Source organism: Lonchura striata, chromosome Z (assembly GCF_046129695.1).
Source record: "Lonchura striata isolate bLonStr1 chromosome Z, bLonStr1.mat, whole genome shotgun sequence".
Lineage (NCBI taxonomy): Eukaryota > Metazoa > Chordata > Aves > Passeriformes > Estrildidae > Lonchura > Lonchura striata.
The window spans coordinates 44753072-44774744 of NC_134642.1; the positions used below are offsets into that span (position 1 = coordinate 44753072).

At 34.4% G+C, this 21673-nt stretch overlaps 1 protein-coding gene across 2 annotated transcripts in view; it reads left to right on the forward strand.

Annotated features, from left to right (window-relative positions):
- Nucleotides 1-21673, forward strand: part of PIK3C3 (phosphatidylinositol 3-kinase catalytic subunit type 3) — a 64726-nt gene that overhangs the window by 18804 nt on the left and 24249 nt on the right. For both annotated transcript variants that reach the window (XM_077790059.1, XM_021538922.3), the window contains 11 exons: nucleotides 566-720; nucleotides 1945-2032; nucleotides 3239-3306; nucleotides 6322-6427; nucleotides 7335-7451; nucleotides 9010-9141; nucleotides 11177-11305; nucleotides 11635-11704; nucleotides 12307-12371; nucleotides 14616-14700; nucleotides 15769-15843. In XM_077790059.1, the coding sequence (XP_077646185.1) occupies nucleotides 566-720; nucleotides 1945-2032; nucleotides 3239-3306; nucleotides 6322-6427; nucleotides 7335-7451; nucleotides 9010-9141; nucleotides 11177-11305; nucleotides 11635-11704; nucleotides 12307-12371; nucleotides 14616-14700; nucleotides 15769-15843 (1090 nt within the window). The remainder of the gene's footprint in view (nucleotides 1-565; nucleotides 721-1944; nucleotides 2033-3238; nucleotides 3307-6321; nucleotides 6428-7334; nucleotides 7452-9009; nucleotides 9142-11176; nucleotides 11306-11634; nucleotides 11705-12306; nucleotides 12372-14615; nucleotides 14701-15768; nucleotides 15844-21673) is intronic.

Genomic DNA, 21673 nt, shown 5'->3' on the forward strand with positions numbered 1-21673 from the left:
AAGAAGTTGAAGAGTAAATGCAACAAGATTATTTTAAACAGCAAGTGGTTAAAAATCTGTTCTTTAATCTAAAACAGATTTGATATGTGTTTTTTTCCGTTAGATCCCCAGCTACACAAAGGATAAAAAAAATAGTCCATAAGAGAAGAGAGATTCTCCATTCTTGATACTATAGTCCAAATTAAGCTTGAATTTTTGGTTTTCTTCGTTTGAGACACAAATTGAAAGCTTTATTCAGTGAATGCTGGAAGCAATTAGGGCAGCTTAACTAAACAGAATTTAAACATAGTAATTACACTTGCATATTCACTAAATTAGCACTTACTATCTTTGAGTAACAAAGAATAGTAGAATGATAATTCAGTATCATTTGGGAGTCAAAATGCGTCCAACTCCAGTGTTGCTATGGTATATTGCTTGTTTAGGGGTACTTCAGTTTCTGTGTTATTAGCGGTCACTAAATCCTGATGAAGTTTATCTGTAAATTAGAATTTTGTAAACAGAAGGAGTTCTAGTTTGCTTTGACTGACACCCTTATTTCTGTTGGATTTTTTTCCTCCATAAGGATTTGCTGATGTACCTGCTACAGTTAGTCCAAGCATTGAAATATGAAAATTTTGATGACATTAAGAATGGCCTGGAGCCTAGCAAGAGGGACAGTCAAGGTTCCATGTCGGAAACTATGACAACATCTGGATCTAATGCTCCAGAAATAGACAGGTAAGAAGCTTAGACTTCAGCAGAAATGCAGAAACATGTAGTATTCTAAGACATCAAATTGTTTATTTTTTTAGGGGAGCTTTGTATAATCTTCATGCTATTTTATAATTTGAACATTAAAAAAATCCAAGAATCAAAGCAAACCTAACAAATAGTGAGCATTCATGAAATGTGTCCTGATTGCACATAGTTTACAGAGCAAACAATGTTAAAGTTATGGCTTTTGCTCTTACTACACAAAAGGAAGAAAACTTCTGTAGAGCAGCAAAAACACTGCTGTTGCTTCCTTCTGTACTTGCAAAAGTTAAGATGTCTTCACTGAAGTTATATGAGGTTCCACTTCCCACTTTCATCACAGAATGTGGATCTAAAAGTCCAATCAATTTGAAGTGAAAAGAAATTTCATCCTTTTATGAAAGAAAGTGTAAGGGGAGACTTGAGGAAGCATACTTATATTTCAGGAATCCAAAAGAAAGACTGAGTTAGCTAATAAAATATTAAGCAAAGTGCAAACAAACTTGGTAACCAAAGTCATCTGTGAACATTTGTTACAGAATTCCAGTATTTTCAGTCTTAAGTTTCTAATGACTTGTAACACGCGGATGTATTTTTTGTATTACAGTTCTACAGCTTTTCATTGTCTTCCTGCAAAGCCATAAAAGTGGGTGTTGTGGGAAGGGTGGTGTATTTTGAGGCTGCAATGATACTTAGATCTTAGGAGAGCTATTTAATTACTTCTTTTCAGCTAAATTTGCCATCTGAAAACTTTGCCTTGCAAATAAGCGTTTGTCTAGTCTGTGTAGTTGCATTCCAAAGACTAGTGCTTGCAGGTGTTGTGTATTAGGAGTTTCATCTTAGAACATTTGAGAAAGCTCCTGAAAATGCAGATTTGTTGAATTCCTATCTATGTCTGCTTATTTTGAATGAAAGATGTAAGAAAATCAAAGTTTAAGTGAATGTCCTTCACAAGCATAAACTGTATAGCTCTCTAGGCGCAGATTTTTGCTGTTTTCAGGAACTGCAGCTGTCAAAGTTGCTGTTCATGCAGTTTGTTCTGAAACAGGGTTGAGATGCTACCTTCAAAGAAAGGTAGCAAAGAAACTCTCCCAGTTTTCTGAATTTATTATGCTGTGGAAGTGAAATTCATTGTGATTTCCATGCATGTTCCCTGGCCTCTAAGCAAGAACTTTGAATCATACCAATTGCATGCTTTCCTTTGTGTAGTTCCCAGATTATGAGTCCTATTCCACCTGTTTCCTCTCCACCTCTTACTTCTAAGACAAAAGAGCTTGCAGAAAATGAAAACCTTGATGTAAGTCGCACAATTTACTTTGTATTTATTGTACTTTTCTAGTGACCTGGTACTGTTTCTTGCCTTTGTGTGTAAATATTTGTATCCTTCTGGTGAATCTTACTGAATATTTAAAGTGCCCAAAGAATACAGATTTAAAGTAAATGCTAAGAAAATAGCAATAGCTTAACTGATTTTTTTTTTTTTACAGGATGTCTCTTTATGTCCATGATCACAGTATACAAAGCTGGGGGACTGGAAATTGAAATTAAAGTATTCTTCTGTAAAGGAGAAAATTATTATATGATAGCAAAGGCTATCACATATTGATTAGACACTGAAAACTGCATGTGTTCAAGGTGTTCTATAACAGTCTTTTAATAGAAAACAGTTACCCAAATATTTCAGTCTCTGCAATCTGTTCTTTCTATAGCTTTAGTCTTTGTCATGTTATCTTTTTTTGAGCCTGAGACATTATGTTGATTTACTTCTGCTAAAGACATTCGGTTTATGCCAGAAGTAGAGGTGTAGAAGGGAAAGATAGAAGGTAAAGACATTTTGAAGGAATCTGATTTTAATCTGATATGCAGATTAATTGGTCTTTGAACTAATGATCCATTCCCTGTTGCAAATTGTCTTGAGTCTTACTACTGCATAGAAAATAAGCCTCAAATTGAGTATATCAGTAAAGATACATGGATTTCTTACTACCTGGACTATTAAATCTGAAAGAAGCAGCTAAATGCTGTATATCTTACACAAATTTGTTTTCTTTGTATGTAGAACATCTTCAAGATTGTTAGATGCTCTGCATACAAAACAGAGTGGGAAATCTCTTTGGGAGTTGAATGCTACAGCATTTCCAGCAAGATGCAATTGCATAGGAAGAAAGAGTAACGTATTATAAGTAAAAATTACATTAAAGGTTTATTTTTGGAGAATATCATGTGCTTCTTATAGTTGGTAAATACATTATTGGAGTAGTGGACCTTTAACTTTCAGTAGTGTTGCTGGATTTAAAGGAATATTTAAATTATTGTGATTTTAATATTAAGTGGGATTGGATTCAGATTTTAGAAGGAAATATATCTCTCACAGCTCTTATGTTTAAAACTCAGTGTTTTTCCTTAACTTTGTCACTCTCTCAGATCTCAGATGCTTAGATTTTGCTTAGATGTCTTTGTAATTTTTTTTTTTTTTTTTTTGTTCTTCTTAAATCCCTTCCAGCAAGACCTTTGCACTTTCTTGATATCACGGGCATGCAAAAATTCCACATTGGCAAACTACTTGTACTGGTATGTTATGTTAGAAACTTTTTCTTTATACTATACCAATATGTAATTGAAATCAAACTATAATGTCCAGAAGGATGCTCACCAAAATATGACCTGTCATGAGAGCTCCAGAATCTCAGTTTTTCTAAGGGTAAAGTAGTAGATTTAAAACATAATACTATGCATAGTAATTTATAAACAGAGCTTATAAAATGCAGTAATATGCATTGTTGTTAGACAAAATAAGGTGATGTCTAGAACATTATACACAATGTCACAAAAGGCAGCCTAACTATGTTAAAAGTTGTCATTCAAGTTATTTATGGTGGTGGGGAGGAGATTAAGTTCACCTTTGCTCTGCTTTGCTCTGTGTGTGGTTGTAATTTTTTGTGCTTACAATGTTTGACAGTGTTGGCTGGAGTACTGAAGTTATACACTTAAATATCAATCAAAGGTTTGTGTTATGAAGATTCATAAAGCATTTTTTGTTGTTGTTTTAACCTAATTTTAATTTTATTCCATTTATGGTTATGAGCACAAACAAAATGTCACTGCAGATGCGTGCAATCTTAAGGGGGAACTTCAGTGGTAAATATTAGTTCATCTATACCGTAGAAAGGTAGGATTGCTTAGTTTAGGGTCTTGTCTTAGCTCAGTGTATTAAGAGTAAAATTAGATGTCTAAAGTAGTAATCTGCAAGCCTTCTGAACAAGCATTTGCATGTAGGAATTTTCTCACTTGAAGCAAGCTCAGATGAGTAGAGCTGTACTGTGGAAGTGCGAATCTATGTGTGTATTAGTGTGCAAACTTTGCATATGCACAACACTCACAGCTATTTACTTGCATATATTCATGTATTTTAAAAGGAAGATCTTAGATGCCTTTTACATAGCTAAACCTAAGTCGTATGATTGTCATTTGTAACCTTTGTAGTTGCATCAAAACACTAAAAATACTAATGCATATGATCATATTTCAGTGTGCTAAGAGCATTAACTACAGATAAGCTGTGAACTGGGAACTAAGTGTGATATATGATGTAAAACATAGCAAACTGTTTTTATAAAATTCTTGCAAGTAACTTGTGAACTATGCTGAGAGATTTCATTTATAACTTTCTAAGTTTTATTGTGTAATTATTTTTAGTAGATTGAATTTTAGGATACTCAATTGAATGTCTTATGTACATTTGCAAGGAGTAGGTACTTCTATTGCAGTGGCCAAAGATAATGTTTGGCTTCATTAGAAATTACTATTAAGTATAAATTATTAAAATAATTGCAGTCTGAATTGGTGTGGGTAGAAACCAAGTGCTTGACCTAATCAAATGTTCTTCATTAAGATATTGGTAGCTTAATTTACTTCTATCAGCTTGATCCATTTCAGCAGCATCTCGGACATTACGCTACACAAAGTTCAGGCATCCATAACTCTGTGAAGTTTTTAATTTATGACTTAAAAAAAAATAAATTTAACAAAACAAATAAGAAATATTCCACCAAGCCAAAAACCCTACTCAATTTATTCTTTGTTTTCTTTCTAGACATCTCAATTTCTCAGTGACAAAATACAAATGTTGCAGCCACTCTATGAGCTGATGTAGCCATAAATCCTCGTGGCTGCTGATCAATTGTATGTTTCAACTATCCAGACACAGTATGCAACCAAAATAATCAATGGAAAAAGTACAATAACCCTTGAAAATTAAACCTTCTGCTCAGTCACTTGTCATTGTAAAGCTATCTTGTCCTTTAACAGTGGCCTCAGAAGTCAGTGATACTACTTTTTCTGTCTCCTCTTTGGAGATATGAGACACCTACCCAAGTGTGAAGCATTACTCTTACTCCTTGTTTCAAGATAGCTTTGAGAAACTGTCCAGGGATTTTAACAAATGAAGATGAAAATAGCACGTTTCAATTCATTACTTCCCCTTTTCCTTCAGGTTTATGTGCAGATTTTGGACTTACTCTTATACACACATTTGTGAGAGAACAGTCTGTAATGCTGTATTAGCAAGGCCCCAGGAAGAATCTTTTGTTAGAGGTTTCATTGGGATTGTATACATGGAATAAGTTACATATGCGTTATTCTACTGGATGTAATATGTTGTGTATTTATAAATAAGACTGCTCAAATCTGATCAGCTGCAAATGACAGACCTCTAGTCTTGTCTCACAGTTATTCTCTCGTGAAGAGACTCTGCACAAGTATGTAAGGAAGGTGTAATTCTTGCTGACATGTATTGTCCAAGAAACTGTCTTGAATTAGTCACTTCTGAATCCAAATGCAGTGTTTGAAAATTTACTAATATGCTAATTTCTTTCTTTTTTTAATAGTATTTGTTATATGTTTTTACTTTCTTATGGTTTTATTGCATATTTTTGCTGAGTAGTACATTGACCAACAGAAAGAAGACATGTATGTAGCTTTCAGTGAATAGCTACTTTTTTCCTGTCAGTGCTCCAAGTAGAAATTTAGTTAAAAGCATTCCAAATGACTGCTTTGTATAAAAATAAATTTTCAGTGTAAGTATTCCAGATTGTATTATTAGGATTTGTATCCAATTCATAGTTTAGAAGTGGAAACTCTGGCATGTAGACTCTGCAAAGCTGCTGTAGGACCAATACCTTTCATTCCACCATTTCTAATGCTAAAACAGGGAGCAGGTAGGAAGAGATTCTCCTTGAATAACAAGGTGCTCTTGAATAACAAGTTTGCAGCCACTAAGTTATGTAGCAGGTGGTATCACAGTGGAACACATGCTCAGTTTTACTTCTTGGCTGGTGTGTTCATATGATTTGGACTTCAGGTGTATCCTCTTTGAGTCATGATGCTATCAAACACTTTGATAGACTCTCCTGATCCAAATGGAGCTGGGGACGATGCAATTTTAAGAGTTCAGCTGTTGGTTGAGCTAAAGAACTCAAAGATTATATTAATTTTTAGTTCCAGGTCTGTAATACAGGGCTCCTATGTTTCTCTCAAATTGTGTAGCTCCAAGAGTATGGTATAACGCAGGTTGTTTTTATGCTGCAGGTATGTAATAGTGGAGTGTGAAGACCAAGATACTCAGCAGAGGGACCCAAAGACTCATGAAATGTACTTAAACGTGATGAGAAGATTCAGTCAGGCTTTGCTGAAGGTAATGCCTCTGTGTAAAGAAGTCCATAACCGTTTGGAATAGTCCTTCCTTAAGAAGGTTCTGGTGTCTAAGAGGATGTGTTGGGGTGTTTTGTGTATGTATGTCACATGCATTGAAATTTTATAAAAGCTTCCAGTTCTGCTTGAATTTTGAGTTTGTAGTAAGCCGAAGAAACTGTGAAGAAGGAAAAGGATATATATTGATAAGTCTTTCTTCTCTTTTGTTTTTGTTCCTGTTAGTAACATACTGATTCTAGAATACTCTGCCTTACACTAAATCTAAAATGTTCTAAAAGCCTTGTGAAGTCAATGTAATTTATTTATTATTTATTTATTTATTTATTGTAAACTCTTGTCCTTGAGGTGAAAGTGTACAGACTGATCTGGAACTCTGAAACAGCACTTGCTGTTCTGTGTGTCAGCAGCAGAGGGTACTGGAGCTGCGGGGAAAAAAAAAAAACAAACTAAAACAGCCGAAAAAACATCTGTGAATTGGAAGTTTTACTGTATAGCAGATTTGCAGTCTTTACAGATTTTCATGTATCTCACACTTAATATTATTTCCAGTTTTAGGGGAGTTACTTGAATCTGACTCTTGTGCTTTATAAGAGTATTTCACAGTTATCCATACTAACTTATTTTGGCTGTGTGAATTGGTTTGTCATGCATGACTGTTCACCACTGAAATTGTTGAAGCAAATTGAAGTGCAGTGTTAGGTCAGATAATTGATTGCCAGCTACAGTGACTGTGATTGTGTTTTACAGAAAATACCTTTTGAATTGATGGGAAATTGATCATTATTCACTTAACCTCTTACAAGCCCAAAGGTCTAAGAAAAAAAGGAATGATTTCTAGATAAAATAATTACAGAACAAGAAATTAATTCTGTTTCTTTTCATTCTCTTAGGGTGATAAGTCTGTCAGAGTTATGCGCTCACTTTTGGCAGCCCAGCAGACATTTGTAGATCGGTTGGTTCATGTAATGAAGGCAGTGCAGCGTGAAAGTGGGAATCGTAAGAAAAAGGTAACTAAAGGATTGGAAAGCCTGTCTGTGGCTTAAATTTGACAACGGGTAGGAATGTTGGCCTTTCATTAAAGTTCTTAGCGCTTAGGTCTGTAACAGATGTCCATCCTTCCGAAATAATTTTGTTTAACTGTGAACAAACTTTGGAAAAATTTTGATGTTCAGGTTCCAAAGTGTATTAGAAAAGAGAAGATGCCCTTAGGAGCACTCATGGGATGTTTCGGCCAAAGAAAGATATCAGAATAATTAAATAGTTAATATAATTGAACATGTTGCGGGGGATGTGGGAGAGTATGACGTTATTGTTACATGCATGATATGCCAGGATAGATAGTGAAAATCAGTTAGCAGGAAGGTTTCATTGGTTCCAAGACCAATAAATCTGTTCTTCTATAAGGTATGTGTTTATCAGAACTCTGTTTTCGGTCAGGTCTTGAGGAAAAGACTTTCTATTCCATATTTCAAGAAGCTTTGTCCTTCTTACCTAAAGTTTTAAGTGCACCTGGCAGGCAGGTCTAGGAAAGAAAGTGGAAATGGTAGAGGGATTTCTGTTTCAGTATAAGCTTTTCCTTTGACACACATCAGTATTTTTAAACATGATTTTTTCAGTGTGATGGTTTCTTTAAATGTATGGGGTATATTTACGCAGAAAAATAAAACAATTATTAACAAAAAGTGAGGCAACTTGTTCTGTGTATCAGTAACAAAGACTAAAAGGAGAGAATTTTGCAATTTGTAAGATTCTCTTTCCTGCTTGTGCATTGGTAGTATTCAGTTTTATATTCTTTTAAGAAATTTCTGTAAAACTAAGAAATACATGGCTTTTACGTTTAGATTGCAATCTAGCTAGCAGCAATTAAGCACTGGAGCTATTTGTAACAGTTGTGGGCCTCCTTGGTGTGTGTCTGTTATATTCAGCAAGGGAAAAGGCTAGGAACTTTAACATACTGAACCTTTACTGTGTAGGACATACAGTGTAAAGTACTCAAAAATTGATAAGTTTTGTATTTCTGATAACTACAGATGTAGGAATGTCAAGCAAGTCTGTAAATCAGATCAGTGCAACCTATTGGCCATTTGGTTCCTTGGTGGTAGGAAATTTCTTGATGGAATTGAGGTATATAAAATTTCTGAGTTGGATTTGAATCAATTTCTGAAACATAACTAACATTTAATTTAGGTATGAAAAACAAATCATCCTGTGCTTTGTGTGGGCAACTTAGAAACAAGTTTTTTTAAGGCTATTATATATATATATATATATGTCTATATTATATATAGATATACTATATTTATATTATATATTATATAGAACTTAGAAAATTGCTTGACTATACTAGTACTAGATGGAGTATCTCCTTTGTTATTCAAATTACTGCAAATAGTGAGTTTTTATTTTGCTGGATTGTATGAGTGAAACCTTGATTCTTTGTATGGATAAATTGAATAAATTGAATATTTGTTAGTAATGCATCCTTTGTTTATGGACTTCATGTATGCCTAGTGTGTGTTTTATGTTTTGTGGGTTTTTTTCTTAAACAAATTTTCATTCTTTTAGAATGAGAGGCTTCAGGCATTGTTAGCTGATAATGAAAAGATGAATTTAGCAGATATGGAACTTATTCCACTTCCTCTGGAACCTCAGGTGAAAATTAAAGGAATAATCCCTGAAAAAGCCACACTCTTCAAGGTAAATGAGAGCTTCTGAATAGTTGAAATACAAACAAGTCTTGTGAATCCTAAGCTTAGAAACAACAGTTGAAAGATTTAAAGGGACAGCCCTAGTCCAGGCAAAATGCAATTGTAGCATGCTCTTTAAGTGGTTAAACAACTCCTTATTTTCTGTTGTTTTTTAATTTAAACTTTTTAATTTTGAAGCAGCTTTTATAAGAGTGATACAGATGATGAAGTTTAGAATTTCCCAGAATTTTGTTCGTGTGTTCAACAGGAGTAGCATTTTAAGATTAAAATCATGTAAATGAAAGCAGGTGTGCTGTGTCTCATTAAGATCTGTAGGTCTAGTCCATTGCTTAATAAAGCTTAAGTTCACAGAGAGTGGAAAACACTGTGCTGTTCCATATCATGTAGTTGCAGTTAGCTGACAGGTAAATATTATAGCCCTATGTTTGGTAATTCTTTAAGCCAAACTATAGCTGCTGCTTGTGACCAAAAAAATAGCCCATGTACCATTGAAAGGGCTGGGGTTATTTTGTTTATTTTACTTCTTGAAATATAAGTTAATTCTTGCCGTGCAATTTATTACCTGTGCTCAGTGGTGTCGGAACATTTTATAAATTGGCTTTCAATTCCTATAGCTAACTGCAATCTAATTTCAGGATGACCAAAATTTGCTGTAGAAGTTGGGCCTATGTCCTGGAACCCTTTGTTTGCCAGTTAAAGAATTCTTGTAGGTTGCTATGACAGTTAAATCTGTCATCTCTAATAGGTCCTAGACTTATTATGCACAGTAGTTTCATCAGACTCCTTGATTTTGTTGCAATTTGAGTTTGCTTAAATTCAGAGATATTTTGTGCATGGCTTTCTACAAGTTTTAGCTTGCTTCTTTCTGTATCTAGTTAGTTCTTTTGAATCATAGGCTTCTCCAGTGGCATGTTCTTGCACCTTTGGTTGGAGACAACATTGAAAAGATTTTGTTACGAAAGCAAACTTTTGCAAACTCAAATAATCATTTTGTGTGCGTATGATTTAAGAGTTAGGGAAAAAATGTGGAGAAACAGATTGCTGGAACAGCAACTGTTTCCTCTCAGTAATAACTGCTGAAGTTCTTTAGGACAAACTCAATGCAGTCTTTTACATATTGGTCTTCTGTAGCTGTGCAAAAAATGTAGGGCCAAAAATGTGAGATGCAACTTGATTTAAAATCAAAGATTTTTTTTTCCTTCTCCTAAGTCTGATAGCTTACATTTTTCCATTTTTCCATTCTGGGCTGTGGGATAAAAATCCAGATGGAATTAAAAAGGAAAGAATTACTAATTTTAGGTGCCCTTGGACATCACATTAGCTTTTCTAGGACTACGTAAAGAATAATTTTGCTTTTACTTCTAGACCTTAATAATTTTGTGGTATTAATTTAAAAATGTAATCTAACTGCTCAAGATTAAACTCTGTACCTCGATTATTTTGTTTGGTTTGCTGTGGAGAGAAGTGACTTGGTCAGTTGCAATAGATTGTAATGTTCATGTAGATAATTGATCCCCTTTGACCCATTTTATGTGGAAAAATTGCAAACAATTAAATGGACTTGCTCAAACAATAATGTAAAAAGGAACTTTTGCTTTTTTTAAAGAGATTAAGGAAGCAATTAATTGTTTAAGATTACGTGCCCCTAGGAGTTCTTTCTTGCTTATCCTGTAATTGTGTCACTTTTTGATCTGATCACTTAAAATTTCTTTTGATGTGAGCTTTTGCATAGTGCTTCCTTGTTGACTGGAGTAACATGCAAAATGGAATACTTCTGCCCTTTCCTCTTCTGCTGCTGTGGGGTGCAGGGAGGGAGAATGTATCCTTGATAAAAAAAGAAGGAAAACATTAAGGTATTTTTCTCTTTAAGATACATTACAATTTTGGTAATTGGAGGTGGTACACTCTAAACTATTGAGGCAATGCAAATACAATGCAAAGATTTTATTTCTAAGCTCCATTGTAGCAATGTGTTAATATGAGCACTGCTGTAAACCAGCTTAGTAGTACATTTCCTTTTACAGAGTGCCTTAATGCCTGCTCAGTTATTCTTCAAGACAGAAGATGGAGGCAAATATCCTGTAATTTTTAAGCATGGCGATGATTTACGTCAAGATCAACTTATTCTTCAGATTATTTCACTCATGGATAAGGTGAAAATTATTAATCAATATCCTTGTCTTTCTCTTTTCTTGATTTTCCTTGTCAAAAGCAAGACTGTTAAACACTTTTAATGCAGCTTATATTGCTGATAATTCCAGAGTTCTCAGATCTCTAGGTGGCCTTTTTTTTCTTTTCTGTATAGATGTGCAATTACCTTGTGTAGATTGAAAAAAAACCACAGAATTGCCAAACAGGCTCTCACTCATTATCAGTTTCAGTGAAGAACAGTGGAGATCAATGTCCAATACACAGCCTTTTAGTAATAGAATCTGCCTTTCTGTTGCATTCATCTTTCCTTTTTTAATATTATTTTTTCCAGCTGTTAAGAAAAGAGAATCTGGATTTGAAGCTGACACCTTATAAAGTGCTCGCAACTAGTACGAAACATGGTATGAATACATTTATTTACTAAAAATACAGTACAGAGAAGAATCTTCTCCCTGTGTTCTTAGTGTGTAAGAAAGTCTTGTTAGAGTTTAAGCCATGGAAGTAAACAATCTGAGTCACCACAGGGTTCCATAGGTGACTCACATGTCTTCATAAAAGGAGCCTGGTCAGGATTTACGAGTAAATGACAATCAGCAGTTACCAGTCTTTGCTGCTGGCTTGCAGTGTGATCGTGAATAAATAACCTAACACTTCTATTTAGAGATCCTTGCATAAAATGGAGGAGAAAAACAAAAAATCAAACTTGACTACTTTTAGATATATTCTAGATAAATATTTAGAAAGCCATCAACTTACTTTCTCTCATCTTGAAGCCTTGTGAAAAAACGCCTTTTGCAAGGTAATTTGGTGTTAATGAGAAGTAGTTTTAAAAGTATTGAAGGCAGGATATTGGAAAATGGGACCAAAAAAAGTGGGGTTTTTTTCCTATGAGAAGCAGTTGAATGACTGTGTATTAGTTTTGCCATTCATAAACATGTATTACAGAGTAGTTTGAAAGTTCTGTGCCTTGGAGATTTTCTCTTCTGGCTGTTTTCTGTCATAGGCTTCATGCAATTTATTCCATCAGTACCAGTTGCCGAAGTTCTTGCTACTGAGGAAACTATACAGGTATGTGATGGGGGAGCTGTAAATTGTCTTCTGATCAAACACTGTAAGCTGAAGGCTTAGATCTTGTGCAAAATTCTTAGTCTCTCAGATGATTTTTTGATCTGTTAGAAGACAAATTACAGCTGGAAACATTTGGGGTTTGTTTAAAAAGGTATGTATAAATGACCACTTGAGTATCTCATGTTCTGAAAGTAACACTATTTAAATAAATTACAATGGATTTAGTTATGATATTGAAATCCCAGCTTTGCTGTAATGACAAATGGCAGATACCAGACACTTTTTGCTGCATGCTTTGTTTCAGAGTGTTATTGTTTCATTCATTTGACCTTGTCAAAATATGATTAGTTCTTTTATTTGTTCAATGAAACAAAGAAACTATTATGAACTAAACTATATGAACTAAATAATTTGTTCATATAATTTCTGAAGCCTGTTTCCTCTCAATTGTGGATGTATAGGTACTGTAACTTGGTTTTGTTAGCAGATTTTCTTAATTCTCATGGATTTGAGTGGGGGCACACAACTGAATAGTAGCACACAACTTCATACTGGTTTCAAGCCCAGTACACAAGTGAGATAGCAGAGCTCAGCTAGCTGAGATAAATATAACTGGATAAAAACATACCAAATTGCTAAATGAGGTGAGCAGCTAATAGATTTTTTAATGACAATAGAACATATTTATTTGGATTTGATTTGTCACGGTGCTTTTTTTCTTTTGTGTAGATGATACTGAAGTTTGCATTTTTTTACAGTTCAGTAACTGAGCCAAAGCAAACTAGCTTTCAGCTCCTGTAAACTACCTATGTTAAAAATATGAAGATCTAAATTGTTTATAATTTGCTTAACAAATAAGCTTACCAAATATTTATCACATATAAAAAATGCTTATCACTAATCAGTGACCAGCATCAAGTTACATAAGTTGGAGTTTTTCTAGCTTTCCATTCCATATAGGTTGTAATAAGGCATGTCTGCACAGTCAATAATTTTACAGTGCTTATAAAGTATTTTCTTGACAATCCTTTGTAATTTGGAAGTGTGCTATTCATGATTCATTCCATTACATGTTTTTATAAAATAATGTGTTTAGAAATGCTGGCGAACTGTTATTTTTCAATTCCTTACAACATCATGTGACTGGAAATAGGTGTCCTGTTGTTTCAGTTGCTATGCAGACATAAGGAGCAATTATTCCTGTGAAGAATTTTTAATCTAAGTAGACAGTGCAGCAAAAGAGTGAGATTTCCTTTTCTGAAACAAGATAAAATAGTTGGGCATTGTAGGCCAAGGAAATGAAAAGTAATTGAATACTTTTACATATTGTGGAAGTTTGGTTTAGTCTTTTTGGAAATACTCATTTTGGATTTCACAGCAGTTCTGGTAAAGATGAGCACTGTATAAAACTACTGAAAAGATTTAAAGCCAGTACACCAGTGTTGCCTGGTGAAATGCAGATCTCCAGGAGAGAAAAGGTGTTTTGGTGTTTCAGTGTTACTTACCTTCTGTCAACAACCCTAAAATTGCAGTTAAATTTTAGAAGTTCATTTATGTAAGTGTCTTAGTTTTCATTATGATTTTAGTAATGTACATGCTGTCCAGGGGACTACTACACTACTACAGTGCTTCCTTAGATTGTGCTTACTGGAAGAAACTTTGCTTAGGCTTGGATATAACCAAGTTTTCTCTTACTCAAGAAGGTTAAGAGGATTGTTTGGCCTTGTCCACATTTCACAGGAAATTCAGATTTTCCATTTGATGACTTAGGCTTATTTGCTTTTTAAACTCAATGGCAGCAGTTGGTTTTATTGATAAATAGGGAGACATAAGGATAATCAGGATAGTAAACCCTGTGAGAGCATGCTCCCCAAATGTAGTTATAAAGCAGGACTGTTAATCCAGGTTTAGTTTTGGTTGATGTGACCTAAATAGTTTGCCTTGGAAGTACTGTCACTCATAGATACTGATTAGTAACTTTTGAGTTCATTGTTAATTTTCTGAAACATTTAATAAAGGAAACTGCTTTTCAGTTTCTGTGTCGAGTATAAGAATACAATGATTGACACAGGATATAAATAAAGGTATATTAAACTAGATCTTATGAGGTGTTCTGGGGGTCATTGTTAGTTTAACACATTGTAATAACGGCCATGTGTGGTCTTGCTTTAAATATTTTTTCTCCTAAAGACCCAGTTTCATATTACGTGGAATAACTAAATAACTTCATGGCATTTTCTCCAGAACTTCTTCAGAAAGCATGCCCCTAGTGAGACGGGCCCTCATGGAATCAGTGCAGAGGTGATGGACACGTATGTTAAGAGCTGTGGTGAGTTACAGTCTAACAGCTGGTAACGTCTTAGGGGAAGTCTGAAGGGTATGGTGGATGAGATATTAAGTTATTTCAGTTTATGTGGCTGCAAACAGGGCACTGTGCATGTACTTGCTGTCAGAAATGCAGTGAAAATAATAATTTTAAGCTTCTCATGTCACACACAAGACCACTTTTGGTGGTTCTTCAAGGAGATTATGAGTTAAATACTCTTTGCTTTCCAGCAGTAATCTTATCTCTGCCCTGTCTGTATTGTGAGTTGGGGTCTTCATAATGGAGGGACACATAAAACATTTATATAATGATAAAGCATCTGTATCAGATTCTAATTGGGTTTGAAAACATTAGGCCTTTTGGGGTCTGTGGTTACATTTATATGAAAAGAGAAAGTGGCAGTGTATTTCATGTTCAATAAACTGATGACCGTGTTAAAATACTACGTGTGCTCTCCATAAAATTAAAAAAACTCCATTCTAACAAAAGGGAAAAAAAAGAGCATTCAGGTGTGACTCCACAGTATCTTCCCCTTTGTCCTTTTCTTTCTGATGGTGCAGTCTTTAGAACTGCTTCAAACTGTTGTGGTTAGTGGGTGAAAATAGCAATTGAAACAATGTGCTTTTTATCACTGCTGATCTTGTGAATGCTGCTGACATGGCTATCCAGGCTCATAACCATGCCTAATACTTGTTTGCAGTGGCCTTAAAATAGCTTCAGTTCAAAACATGTACATTCACTTAGTTCAAAATATTTCAGCTTCTTTTGAAGTACCTTTATTCCAATATTGAACTAATTTAGTCTTTAAGGGTTAGGCATGTAATTGTATCATAAGAAATTAAAATCCTGACAGTACTGAAAACGTTCCAGATTTGTAGTACTTCAAATATTCTTGATAGTGCTGACAAGCTTGATCATTCTTCACCAGCACCACTCCTGCCCCAAGTCTCTGTGGTATATTTATTGTTAGTGAACGAGACCTAAGATAATGTAATATGCTGTTAATTGTGTGGAACTTCTTTCTCTCCAGGAAAGGTACTCATACTGATGTTTACAATTTTCTTTTTACAGCTGGTTATTGTGTGATTACTTACATCCTTGGAGTTGGAGATAGACATCTGGATAATCTGTTGCTAACAAAAACAGGTAATTCTTTTTGCAGTATAATTTTATTGCAACAGTTGTTTAATTTCTAATGTGTTGGTATTTTTTCGTTGCATTTTCCTTGTGAATATAACCCACTGTTTTTTTGCAGACTAGATTATATTTTAAATGTAAATTATATTGTCTCATTTAAGGTAATATTTGCTCCAGTGTGTAATAAGAAGATGATTTCTTAACTAGAGGAAATGAAGAATTTGAAAATAAAACTACTTCAACTATTATAATAACTGCTGTAGAATAGAGAGAATTTCAGCAGTTTTCATTGAAAATGAGTTCATGTGTAGCTGCATGTGCTTCACAAAATTTTGTCAAATAACATTTCTTACAGAGGAACGTCTTTTTGAATTTTTGTTTAGTTTATTTTTACTTGCTTGCTTACTCCTAGCTTCCCTAGGAGCTCTTATTGCTTGAATACCTTCATTACATAGTGGTGGAGAATTAAGAGTTGTGGTTAAGTGTTTATTATGAAGTGAAACGTCTATTGAATGAGAAACGCTTAAATAAAAAATGTTACTTTGAAAAATAAACAATCCACATGGAAGGCTTGCTAGTTACAGGTAAGGCTGAAGCATATACTGCTTTTAACCATGATAGTATGTCTGAAAGACATAAAAAATTAAAAATTGGTGATTAGGATAAAAGGTCTTGCTCTAAGCTCATGGGGGAACAGCTAAAGTAAGTGTATTTTACCTTATCTGTTTAAAATATAAACAATCATTTAAAGATCTGTCTTGAGAGATCTCTCATTTATCTGTGGTGGTGGGTATAAATCTTTCATAGCAGGCTTTGCTTGCATGCTGAGAGTAGTAATAGTTCAGTGTTTTGATTTGGGATAAAGTGCATCTTACCTCTCTATGTTAAGAAGTACAACACGGTGGCTTTACTGGAATAATTTGGGGAGTACAGCAGAGGGCAGTGCATATCCATCATATATTCCAAGTCTGAAAACCCAGTCTGCCACCAACTGAGAGCTTTTTTGAGCTATGATGAGAAATCCTTATGTTCCACATGTTACAAGTACAATAAAGATTTGCTACCAAGGCTTGTTTCTTGCTGCTGAGAATCCCTTACTGTTAAGTTGGAAGAAGTAATTTCATTCTTCTCTTGAAGAATGCATGCTCCAAGTACCACCTTCAAAATCATATGAGTCTATATGCATCCTTTCTTAATGATATTCATTTAATGAATTGAAGTTTTCCAGTAAGTAAAGAATGATGGGTACCAGCTGTGGGTTCACATATTTCTTAGATGTCATTACCTTTTTTTTGGCTCAGCTTTTCAGTTTGGTGAATGTAGCCACATCTATTAGACTCCTTCCAATAGAATTGGTGCATCATCTTGTAGCATACAGAAGTTCATGCTTATAATAGATACAGGATAATTTAAATATTAAGCACTATATACAGAAGTTCATAAAAACATACTGTTTTCTATACATTAGAAATGTAGTTTTTTGCATGAGATGTCAGTTATCTAATGACATAATTTCTGTTGTTTTTCATTACTCTTTTATGCCTATAGTTCTAGAAATTGAGTGGCTTTTTTGTAGTAGTGATCTTGAAAAAGTGATCTGGATTTTCAGGTTTTTAAGTGCTGTATCATTATATTTCAAGGACAACTGTAGAAGTGTGTTTGGAAGGAGATGTGGGGAACCTTCAGTCAAAACATCCTTATCTGTCAGTAATGTTAAAAATTACAAAAAGACTTGCATCAGTTTCATAAATGTGTCCTGGCTGGTAACCCAAAGGTCAGATTGTATACTCAGTATTCCATTATATCCTTGGATATTTATTTTCTCTGAAAACTTTGAACTTTTTTCTTCTCATGGAGACAAAATGCATTTTCAATTAGTCTGCATTTTATCATCTTGTTTCTAAATCTGTAGCAGATACTACTGTGATTTGTAGATAAGAAGACACTGTTGTTCAGCTGTATGCCCAGGTTTAGGCAGCATCAGTGCTTCCTTTTAGGATTACAGACTGATTTATTTATTGAAGCTGGCATCTGATTTAACAGCTAAAATTTTTTTTGTTGCCTTGGAAGGAGGATCTGGGTGGTTGTGAAGCTGGATTGTGATATACAAGGTGTAGCATATTCAGTTAACTTCCATGGAATATGCACTAGGCTATTATATTGTAGTTATGCCATGCCTTCTCCTGAGAACATTATGTTCTGCAGTTCTTACACTCTCTCTGATTTGATTGTAGAGTCAGGATCTAGGTACTAATATTTGCAAGACAGTCAGTACAGTCATAAGGAGAGTTAGAAAGTGTTTCAGCTTTCATAGACAAGTGAAGTCTCCTGTCCCATTAGAAGTATCTTAGTAGCTCCAACTTGCTTTATAGACATACAGAGGTTTCACAAAGGTCTAGGCTGTGTGTAGATCTTGTAGGATTTCTTAGACTTTCAAATGGCTTTCTTGATAGCACTGCTTATATGTGCTTCTGACCAACTTACTCTCACCCTAGTGATGACCAGCTTATCAGTAACTTCTGGTGAGCTGCATGAATATGCAAGTTCCCAGTGTGAGTTCCCAAAGTACATACACTTGACATTGCTCTGTATACAGAGGAAAAATTGCTATGTGGATAAAATTATGTTGTTAATATCTAAGAGCAGGTCAGAGACTGGGTGCTCAGAACTCGAAAACCACATTTGCTTTTGGCATCATGAGTAAATAGATGAAAGAACTGGACTGTCTTCTCATTTAATCCTTAGAGGTAGAATTGTGGTCACCAATTGACACCACATTTGTTCTTCAGTCTTGGTTAAAAAGGGTTATTGGGAAAGACAGCAAGGACCTGAACAGATTCATATATGAAATTACACCATGTGTTTGTACTTCCTGAGTTTTTCAGTCAAAAAAACCATATCCCAAAGCAGGTCTGAGATGGTAGAATTGAAAACCTGCAAGATTCTCTCTATATCAGTACGTAGACAAGTACATTGTTAAATATATTTATTAATGTTGCAAAATACTGTAGTATGTACAATACAGTTTTTAATGATGTTTTTAAATGTTACTGGTCCTGATAGAGGGATATCCTTATTTAAAAATAAAAATCAAAAACTAATGTATACTTTTGTTCTTTAGACTTCTCTCTGGAATTCCATTTTCTGTGATGCTTATTATTAAAAAGAACATAACCTTTTAGCTTTTGATCTGTTAAAACACTTTTTCTTCTAGGTACCTTGAACAGCATTTGTAATCTAGTTATAAATATCAGACCTCTTTTTTTTTCTTACAACATGCCTGAATGGAATGTGTTTTGAAAATGGACAGCTTAGGGAGGGAAGTGAGTTATAATGCTGAAGACAGGCTGGGCTCTTAGCAGTTACATGGGTGTTTATCTGCAGGTCCATGCTTCACTTAATTAAAGATTGCTGAAAGAAAGTCAGATGGACTTGGAAATCCCTGATGCCCTGACTAGTAGTCAGGGTAACTTCCATGTTTTGTGCCATATACTTAAGTCTCCTGTGGCCTTTCCTCTTTATTCCATATGTTAGAAAACCAGGTATTGAGTGGAAAAAGGTAGCCTAATTCATAGAAAAAAAATATAAAAACCAAAAGCTCAAAAGTACTCAATAGTATCAACTTTTAGATTTTGAATTAAAAATTTTTATATATGCATGCTGTTTACTCCTGGAAGCTTCTCATCTTCTTCCAGTCAGTAAATGCCTTAGGTCTTCCTTTTTCTACAGTAAAATAAATGGGGAGGGCAGGGTGATTTCTAGTGCACTAGTTTTAAAGATGAGATTTGTTTCAGATGTTGTCATATGTAACTCCTAGTTTTAATTTAAGTCATGACTGAAACAAACAAAGAAACCCCTCACCTTTATGATTGAGCACTCCTTTGGGAACATGAGTAAACCTAAGTAGAGGCCCAGTTTTGTCTGTAATTTATATGCATGTCTATAGATTAGGAGCCTTTTAAATTAAGACATAATAAATCAGAATAAGTTGGATCATGGTAAAACATGATGGTCTAACAGCTGGAAGTGTATGTGTTATGACACTCACACTGTATATTGAAGGAAGGTCATGTAATTGATTGTAAAACCATGTTTTACAATTACATGCTTTCCAAAAACTACTGTTGCACAAAGAATAACATACTTTAGAATATGCATAACATACTTTAGAAAAAGTAGTATTGCACAAAGTTCACATGAAGACTGGATTACTGGGAGGATAGGTGATTACTGTATATAAATATCATGATATGAGTAGGGAAGTGACTGATACAAGTTGTGGAGAGACCATCCCTGGGGATACTCAGAAACTGTCTGGACATGGTCCCAGCTAAGCCACCTGGCTCTGGGTGTCTCTGCTCAACACGGGGGTTGGACTAGATGTCCTCCAGAGGTCTCCTTATTTTTGCAATTGGAGTTATTCTGAGTGAAAATTGTTGCATTCATTAATATTATGAAAGTGGAATAGTCAGTGTAATATCCTGATACAAATGGCACTTGGGAAGATCAGCTGAGATACTTGCAACCTTTTTATCTTGGTATTGAAGATTTGAAATAATTGAGTTTATTATCATGATAAATTTATATTAGCATAAATAATAATATAAATATTGCCTCCTATTTTCAGTATTATATACGTAGCAAATTTAATTTGCCCAAAGCAAGCTTGTTCTTCACTTGTTCAGTTGTTAAGTCTGGAGGGTAACACGAGTCAGGTTCCCCTGTAAAAATCTCTAGACCTTCAGTGCTCCCTCAGGCTGCTCATAGCATCTTTGTGCAAGCACCAGGGAGAGCCTTTTGTCCATGTTCGGTAACATGGTGTTCTGGTTTAATTGATCTTGCAGGAGCTGAATTAAAGTTAACTAAGTCTGTATTTAGTAGACAGGTTTGAAAGGTTTTAAATATACTTATTTAAATGTGACCTTGTACATACATTTTAAATCAGCCTAAAAAGCTGCTGAATTCTGAAGTACATCTAGGAAACGTATAAAGTTAACACAGGATGGCCTCAGCTCACTTTCTAAGTCTTTCACTCAATTATTGAAATATTTTTGAATGTATTAGATGTCTTTGTTACCAGTGTAAATTATTAATTATCATCTTTTATTCCTTATCTCCAGAGCAAACTGAAAAAAATTATTTTCTGCTACAAGGGTTACTGTTTTATTCAAACTGTTGTTTCTTGACTCTTCAAGGTGACAAGTTTGAATAAGTGAACGGTCCCCAAAACTTTTCAGCTAAACAATTTTTCTAGCTTCATGATGAAAGGGTTCTGTATGTGATTGCTTCCAAAATTTGGTGTACAAAAATGAGTGCTAAAAGAATCTCCTTTACCAGCCCAGAAAAAATGTATTGAAAGAATGTTTTTTATTATAGCACAGTTAGTTATGCAAAATGTAATGGTTATGGCATTTATCAATCAGGAAATACTTTGCCTCTTGTTGAGGATACTTGTGATGTCTCTTTGAAATTGGACTGTCATGGAATTTGTTTCTTTTATTGAAAAAGAATGTTTATGATAGATGTCAAAAAGCCTTTTCTATTGATACTACATTATTATTCAACGAAACAGTCAAAGAAGCATAATTAACTGTAAAATATGAATGCTGCATTTTTTTCCAAGAGCACTGAGAACCTAATCTTATGAAATCTTAAAATGAATAAACATGATGCAGGTTAAAATACCCTATAGCAAATACACCTCTGTCTATAATGCTGTTCAGTTCCATAATTCTGAAGCAAGATTCTATCCTCTGTGCTGTTTGTCTAGATAACAATCAGGCTAATAATTTTCTGCCTTCTTGTTTAAAAGATCTCTTATCTTGTATCTGCATGCATA